The sequence below is a fragment of the Cibotium barometz genome, chromosome 9 (genome assembly GCF_041138505.1).
Source record: "Cibotium barometz isolate CiBa-2024 chromosome 9, ASM4113850v1, whole genome shotgun sequence".
NCBI lineage: Eukaryota > Viridiplantae > Streptophyta > Polypodiopsida > Cyatheales > Cibotiaceae > Cibotium > Cibotium barometz.
This window is the reverse complement of record NC_141054.1, coordinates 41,742,143-41,750,927: the sequence shown is the minus strand read 5'-3', so window position 1 is coordinate 41,750,927 and position 8,785 is coordinate 41,742,143. Positions and strand designations below refer to the sequence as shown.

The 8,785-nt window shown below is 40.0% G+C and overlaps 1 protein-coding gene across 1 annotated transcript; it reads left to right on the top strand.

Moving 5' to 3' along the window:
• Nucleotides 1-1,364, top strand: LOC147635596 (uncharacterized). The gene is made up of 3 exons (XM_086802287.1): nucleotides 1-832; nucleotides 960-1,085; nucleotides 1,209-1,364. Exons 1-3 carry the CDS (start codon nucleotides 785-787, stop codon nucleotides 1,362-1,364), a joined length of 330 nt encoding a protein of 109 aa, XP_086658413.1. The 5' UTR covers nucleotides 1-784.
• The last annotated feature ends 7,421 nt before the right edge of the window (nucleotides 1,365-8,785 follow it).

Here is an 8,785-nt window from a genome sequence, read left to right as displayed (position 1 = left end):
CCTTAGATAAGCAAAATCATTGGTTTTCTTAATTAGTTTTCAAACATTTTTTAATCTTTTGCCAAGATCCAAATCATCAAGAATCGTGTACTTTGTTGTTCATTCTCTTAAAAGAAGTACAACTTGGAGCTGGTACATTATCTCAGAGCTACAAGACATCAAAGGAGGGATTTGCTAATAAAATCTAAAGCATCAAAAAGAGCAATAGACGACAATAAAAAATCTGCCTAGAGAGAAGAAATATAAGATTTTATAATATTCTGACAAGAATTTTCTTCACGGGTTCAACACGTGTTTTGGAGGATGCATACAAGGATTTGCTGAGCACAAATAACATTTTTGGAATTGAGTAATGTTTACTCAGGCGGTTTGAGTTCTTTTTCGTTGACATTAATGGTTGCGTTTTATTTGGAGGTACTCCATTTTCTCTTCTCTTCCTACACTTGTAGTCTTCTAACAATTTTGAAGGGTTGAAAAACTATGCCCATTGGTTCGAATTAAGGGCATTGTTGTAGATGGCTGGCTTACTCTCTACTGACAGCGAGTCTGGGTAGTTTGGCCAATCTCTTGGTATGTGTTTGTGGATGGAAATACCAACTGTGATCTGCCTGCATCACCTCCAACATCTCTTCCGTCGAGTTCATCAACCTCAAGCGGCAATGCTCACAACAACTTGCGTGACCGCTTTGTCAGACGAGCAGTAGTTTCCATTGAGACCGGATTACCTCTTTGGGATCAAGGTGGCTCGCCAAACCTGGGAGCTTTACTTCTCGGTTTCCTACAAATGTTCGGCTTTGAGATGGATCTATCCCATGAGATGATTGTTTTTAAGGTAGAGATATATCCTTGTTATGTCAATGTTCTTCGAACAGGGTGTAATCCTAATCGTATTGTATGCGCACGTTGGTGATCATCACCATTTTTTGATGTCTTTGGCACCATTTTGATGATCACTGTAGGGAACTAATGGAAACCCGGGTGGCATCTTCAAGCGTGATGATATATATACTCCATTATGGATTGATGATCCTTTGCATCTTGGTATAAATATTGCATATGGGTCATATGCCATGGTACGCGTGCAGGTATAATTTTTGTGAGGTGCACTCGGTATTTCCTTTAAGCAGTTTGACTCTCAATAGAACATACTTTTTTGTTACATTGTCCATCATGCTCAGTGCTTGATGCGTCTTTTTTTTTTAATACAGGGCGCTTTCACGGAGATGTTGCAAGTTTTAACCGACTGTCCAATTATCATGCCACAGCTTCATTGTGATCACAAGGATTGTCAAGAAATTTTGGCAACCATTGGTCGATTGCCCCATTTAAGCCCATTGTTTTCTAAAGTAGTTGATTGCATATGATGCAACTCATTAGGGTTAGCATAAAGAAACTCCTCCATTTGAGCTGATTGTAAATTAAGTAATTATGTGAATGCATATGTTTTTTGTAAAAAATCTAATCCAGGATAAACTTAGAAATTGATTTGGTTTCATGTGACTTAGGTTGAATAGAGAAGGTTTAAACCCTAGGGTCGAACTTCATTAGTCGGTTGCCATAGCAAGGCTCGCTTCTTACCTAAATAGACTGGGACATTGTGTGAATCAATAAGTGGACCTGATAATATCTAGATTCTTTCTTGTGTACAAGAGTTTATGGTTGAAACTCGTGTGTGTAGATTTTTATGGCTCTGCTAGTTTGTTGGTGTGTTTAGTTGGCTGACTAGTAAACTGTTTAGGTCAACTTATTAGGATCATTAATAAAGGGCATACCTTAATTATAAATAGTGTTGCTTCAAGTTATTTTGGGACCTCTAAATTTAAATGATGTCACTTGCATGGTTGATCAATGTGGATACTGTAAGTATCCTGTAAGTATCGAGTGTAAATGCTCCTTAGATAAGCAAAATGATTGGTTTTCTTAATTAGTTTTCAAACATTTTTTTCTCTTTTGCCAAGATCCAAATCATCAAGAATCGAGTACTTTGTTGTTCATTCTCTTCATAGAAGCACAACTTGGAGCTGGTACATTATCTCAAGGAGCTACAACACATGAAAGGAGGGATTTGCTAATAAAATCTAAAGCATCAAAAGAGAGCAATAGACGACAACAAAAAATCAGCCTAGAGAGGAGAAATATAAGATTTTATATTCTTTGAAGCTATGATTATTTAAAAAATCTCTACTCTATTAACATAAAATTCCTCTTTTCACAAGGTACTTATAACTAATTTCTAGAGTGATTGAGGGATTTACTCTACCATTTGGGTGTTGTAAACACATGCATCATAAAAAATGATTTTCCCCTTGGTTTAGTACTTAACACTCTCCCAATTGGGAGAACCTTAGGCCATCCCCCTCAAACAAATTGCATTAGTGGAGTAGCTTTAACAGTCTTTGGTCTGGAACCCCTTGATCCGTTTACCTAATGGCCACATGCTAGGGGCTCAACTGCATGTTTCTTGGGGTGCCTTGAGCATGGGACCAGCTAGGTCTCTTGGAGATTGGATCGCCCATAGTAGGCAATTACCCCCGCAGATGTAGGGGAGAGACCTAATAGGGATCTAGGGTAGAGAAAGGCTCAGCATCGACATCAACTTAGTTATCCCTAAGGAGTGGTTGACTCCCCCACACATGACTCCCCCAATGTGGCTAGGCGTGTCTATTGGGCACGATATCCTAGTGGCAGTCTCCACAGAGTAGATGCGGACAATGGTCTGCTCACTTTCTTGATTGAATCCCATGGCAAACTACAGAGATATTAGCTTCATTTGGAGAATATTAGTGGTTGCACCTTACAGAGGGTGAGGGTGATTGTTTTTCAAGATGAGAATGACACATTGGTCCAACACTGACCAAGGTGGCCAGCAAGAGAGTATGGCTTCTATGGATATGGGAGTGCTGACCTCTCACGTGCTTGCATTGGGATCCGAGAGAGTGAACTTGGCATAATCTAGCAGATCGGGAGGAGACTTTGGATGCCTCCTTCTTTGCATATACTATGTGACTAGGCCGTAGGATCCATATGCCCAAGATAGATGGCACATGGACAACAACAGCACATTGGTAGTCTCAGGGCTTCTCGCAGGATTTCCTTTCAGATTTCTAGAAGAGAGTGTGGGATAGATTTCGGTCAAGAAAGATCACCCGCTTTCTTTGGTTGATGGCACATAGGAGTTTAGTAGTCGGTACTTGGTGGTCAACCAATGGCTTTCTTATGGTGCAACCACCCCCAAGATTTTCAGAAAAATTGCCTTTTGGATTGCCCAAAATCTTGCAGAGGGAGCATGGTCATTCTATCATGAGTCTAACCCTCAAGTCATGCTATGCCAATTGGACTGGATGGCATGAATTGAAGGCGGAACAACCCTCACACTTGGTTCATAGAAGCCAACGCTTTTTTCCCCATCTGAGTGTAGGGCACAGCCATCGGCTCAGTCCCTAAAATGAGGCGTGCTTGGGTACTAATGCTTATCGATGCTAGCAAAGTGGAAACTTACCGAGACTCAAAGGACACTTTAAGCTCGGGTGAAAGTCTCTAAAATATTTAATTAATAGCACTACAAATTGGCATGAGATTTGCACATCCCTTGCTAATAAAGTTTGTACTTAGAGTGTACTTGGCATGCTGTACAATCCAAGATCTCAAAATCTGAAAGAGAAAAGATACTTTGGCTCTGCTAGATGAACTCTTTACAGCAAGCTCAAGTGCGAAGACAAGAAAATATCAATGTAGTCTCCAGCAACTTCAAGATAGGCTTGTGTTCCTACCATACTCTGCTCTTTTCTATTTAGCCCATTGTTTGCAAGCTCTCCTAGACACCATTGCACTTGTCTACAGATTCTTTGAGTTGTAGCCCAATTTTGATGGTTATACCGTCTAATATCTCCTTCTCTAAGCATATGTTTGTCAATAGAGAATGAATCCTACACAATGATAACATGGTTCAAGGTAACCCAAACATCACCAAGAGCCAACTGACACTTTGGTTTATCAAGAACATTGACTAGCTTCTTTCCATTGTGTACAAATTCTTGATCATGCATGCCTAAGATATCCCCTTTTGACATTTTTGCTGAAAGAGGCCATCCATCCCATCCAATTCCATATCTAATGCCCTGTTTATCGACATAATCAGCAAAGCATCAATTTTCTTCGGTAGCTATCTCCATCTGTTGCATGTCCAATAATCAGCCTCACTGTAGACTTCAAATTTTCATCCCATAAACTTGAAATTTCAGCCCATTGTCTTTGAATAAAACATGCATGAAAGCAATTGCAAGTACAATGGGCTACCACCACCAAGCGTGGAAGCACTTCATGTAGCGGGTTTGCAACAAAAACTCTTGCATACCACCGATGATGCAAGTTTCAAATGCATCAACAATCACATCATAACCTTCTTTCCCTTCTCCAACTTAATCATGAAGTTTCGGTATCCCTTTGCAGCAGTGGTTGCATGAGAAGCCTTCAAATGGTTTCCCATTACTAGAAACCCGTGGACAACTAATGTGACGAAAGCATCCATCTATGTGAAAGTTGGTACTTCCATCGTTTAAGGTTGCCTTACTATAAGGCTCCACAAACCAAAACTTACCGCCACATTGATCATCCAGCAAAGGCTTTATGTTAACATTCTTTTTGTTCACTTTAATCTCGTGATTAGACTCCACAAACCCCAACATAATAAATTCAAACTTGTGTAAGAGAAGAAATTCCACCTTCTTCATGATTATTGAGAGAAGAGGAGTCACCCATAGGTGAGCTTCCAATTTTTGTAGAAACCACAAACTTGCTAAGAGATAATTGCTTGGGATTGTACTCCTTCCCCTTCCAAAAGGACACCCTTGTAAGCCCGTAAGAAATGGCTTGGAACTTTTCACCTCTTTTGCAACTACCTTGTTGTGTGAAATGGACTTTGTGTGCTCGGTAAGAATGGTATGCAAATCAGACCTTGGAGGGCACAAAGGCAACCATGTATCATCATACTTACATCTCACTCGAACAAAACTTTTATCCTTGAAATCATGCAATGTGACTTCAACCACCTCAATGTTGAGATATTGAGATCATCTAGTGAGGCGGTGGACACTGATGACCCGCTTGGGGGATAGGCCCCACACTTACACCACTGGCATGGTTGGTGAGATCATGGGTGATCAGTGGGATGACAGGCTATGTGACAGTATAGAGAACCCTTGTATGTATTTGGTTGAGTACCTTTTCATAGGTGTGTACTCTTGTCTTTGTATATGGTGTATTGAGTGTTGAGTGAAGAAGAAGAAGATTTTCAGCCTCTCACCTTGTGTGTTCTCTCTTAGGGTTTTGTGAGTGTGTGTGTGTGCTTGCAAGAGCTCAAGCTCTCTTCTCCCCTGCATCTTTTCATGGTATCAGAGCAGCCTGGTTCATGCTAAGGGGGGCTGAGCTGCAAGCAAGAGAACCACAAGAAGCGGTACGAGGGTAAGAGCTTCAACTACTCTTCCCTATTTGTGTTGGTGACTACACCCTTGTCGAGAGCTCTACGGGAGGCACCGGCAAACGATCTCTGATTGAGGAGCTTTCTTTGTGGGAGTAAAGCTATAAGGCAATGTCCTATCGGCCTATCGGACAGAATTTTTAATGTCGAAAATGCATTTCGAGCGCGTCGGGACCTCCGTTTTTCAGAAAGTAGACGATTTTGAGCACTGTTGGGGTAAGTCATCGATTCTCTGCAGAACTCTATTTTAAGAACTGCAGGAAGATAGATTGGCTCTGTAGACACTGTGTGTGCTGCAAAGAGGTCAATAGTTGCCATTGGGTGTATGTATGCACATTGAGGTCACTGGTTGTGACATTTGAGTGTACTACAGTACCGCTGCAGAAAATACAGCAGTTTGTGCAGGACAAACCAGAGAGTTGTTTCTGGTAAATTTGTGTGTTTGGCAAGATGTCAAATGATGGCATAACCCAGATTGTTGTTGAGAAGCTTGACAGAACAACTTCCATGCTTGGAGGTTCAGGCTGACAAATTTCCTGATGGGAAAGGGCTACTGGGACTACATAGAAGGTGAGCATGAAGAGGCACCGAAGATACCAGACATCAATCCGATTGCTGCAGATGTGAAAGAGTTCAAGGATTGGAACCAAGGAGCCAGAAAAGTTATATATTGGCTCTCCATCAGTATACAGGACACCATGATTGGGTACATTCAGGATGTGTGGGACACCTTGGTAAAGCTCTATGAAACAAATACCAAGGCACGCAAGATACAGTTGAAGAATGAACTTCATACTGTGGAGAAAAAGAGTATGTTTGTGAATGACTATGCATTGAAGATAAAGGGTATTGTGGACTCCCTTGCATCTATAGGTGTGTCAGTAGATGATGATGATAAGGTGGAAGTCTGTCTAGGTGGTCTTGGGCCACAATACAAGGCATTCAAATGTCTATTCAGACTTGGGAAAACATTTCCAATTTTACAGATTTGGTGTCTATGTTGATTATATAAGAGAAGAGCTTGGGTGAAGACCAACACTCTTCACAAAACAAAAACAGTTCAGAGCAACAGGCCTTCTACACAAGTTTAGGAAGAGGACGAGGTAGAGGAGGCCGTGGACGCGGTCAAGGAGGTGGCCGAACAAGTAATCAGAATTATGGCCAACAGCAGCAACAACAACAGTCCCAGAATTCACAACAACAACAATAACACGCAGGTGGAAGAGGCCAATTCAGAGGCAGGGGGAGTCAAAGAGGTCGTGGAAATTGGCAAAGGCAGTATAATGACATACGTGGATGCTTTTATTGTGGTAAGCCTGGACATGTGCAAGCAGAATGTTATAAGAAGCAGGCTGACATGCAAAATGGGAAATTGCAGCAGAACAACTATGCATCCTCAAGCAAAAACAATGAGGATAATGAAAGGTTGTTTGTTATGTAGCATGTCGTGAATGCCATGTCTGAAAATGTTGAAGCAGCACATAAAGATGATGTATGGTATGTTGATTCAGGTGCTTCGAACCACATGACAAGTCATGGGGAGTGGTTCAAGGAGATGAAAAACCTTAAAAGTCCAGGGTTTGTGGAAACAGGGGATGACACTGCTCATCCAATTGCCCATGTTGGAGATGTGCCATTGTCTATGCAGGATGGCAAAGTGAAGTACCTTGCAGATATACTTCATGTTTCAAACATAACAAAGAATCTAGTTTCAGTTGGCCGGATGATTGAGTAGGGTTTGCAGGTTCAGTTTAACCCTGATGGTTGTTATGTTGAAGACTTTAAAGACAAGTGCAGGTTGGTTGCAAGCGGCCATCAATGCTACCATCAGCTTTGTGCTTTAGCTTATAAACCCACTTTATACCAGTGGCCTTTTTACCATAAGGAAAATTGGCTAAATAACAAAGTGTTATTTTTAAGGATTGAGTACTTATCCTACATGGCATGCATCCAATGATCATTTTCCTTTGCTTCCTCAAAGGAAATATATTCCTCTTTATTCTATATACTAGTAACGAGAGCATGATTCACAAAAGAACAAGATGCATGATGAGAACCTACACATGTCCTTCTAGGTAAAGTAGTAGCTAATTTGCTGTCTGACAAACCTTTCCTATCCACTAGACCATCCATAATAACTACCTCACAAATAGACTAATTTATGGGCTAAAATTTGAGCTAATTTTCAGATAGCCGATAGGAGGAAATTTGTGTTACTTCATGTTTTATTAAATACTTGATATCATAAACATGGAAATCTTGTTTGAGCCTTACTTTAAGTACATCCTTATCTAGATTTAATAATATTTTATCCATAGTATAAATGTGTTTTAGTTACTTTTGTAACATATATAAATAGCTTTCCATGATGGAAGTATGAGATGTGTAAGAAATCTGGAAAATATGGGTTTAATAGATAGCTTGGCTAGATAATTTTTAGCTCTCTCTTTGTGTGATATTTGTCTTATGTAGTGAAAGTTATTACTCATGTAGCAAGATAATTTCTTTACATATAGGAAAACTTATACCTTGGCTAAGAAACATGTATCATTTTTAGCTCTCTCTTTGTGTGATATTTGTCTTATGTAGTGAAAGTTATTACTCATGTAGCAAGATAATTTCTTTACATATAGGAAAACTTATACCTTGGCTAAGAAATGTGTATCATTTTTTCTTGTTTTCACGTGTCCTACTTATTCTCATTTTTGTATAGAAAATTGCTTAGTAACTATATATTTTATGTTGTGTAGTAAAAAACCATCAATATTTCCTTGTGAAATATCTTCACTCTAGATAACCTTATGGGGTTGTTGCCAGTCTGTGAGAAAAACTCGAGCTTAGTGTAATTGGAACCTTCTGATCTTTAAAATCACTAGTAATAAGTATGGGGTTGTAAATTCAACTTCCTTGTAGGAAATCGTATAAGCTTATCTTCCCCCCACTCAGCCACATGCCAACCCCATTTCAAGGACATATGATCTGACAAGGTAGAACAAGATTCCACTTTAGCAAACGAAGGTATGAGGAACCCATACAACTTGTTGACTAAAGAAAACCCTATCAATTCTTGATGATGACCCAAAATATTGAAGACTAAAGTAGGTATGTCCAAAGTGGCATTTGCTTGGTCTAACGTGGCTCGACTATTGATAAGTTGGATTTTCATGTGACATGATGTGGAGGGAGCACGGGTCAAGAGAAAGAAGTTGGAAAGTCTCGGTGTATCCTTTTCTGTATTATGCTTTTTTAGTGTTTGTTGTCAGTCCTTCAAATGATGATTGGAGCAAAAAGCAAGGCTGGATCAGTGTT

What these genes read in the sequence shown, in the direction of transcription:
- LOC147635596 (XM_086802287.1), top strand. Translation starts at nt 785, where the DNA reads ATGTTCGGCTTTGAGATGGATCTATCCCATGAGATGATTGTTTTTAAG. An exon ending in ATGAGATGATTGTTTTTAAG is followed by an intron (nt 833 to 959) that starts GTAGAGATATAT and finishes TGATCACTGTAG; the next exon opens with GGAACTAATGGAAACCCGGG. An exon ending in ATGCCATGGTACGCGTGCAG is followed by an intron (nt 1,086 to 1,208) that starts GTATAATTTTTG and finishes TTTTTAATACAG; the next exon opens with GGCGCTTTCACGGAGATGTT.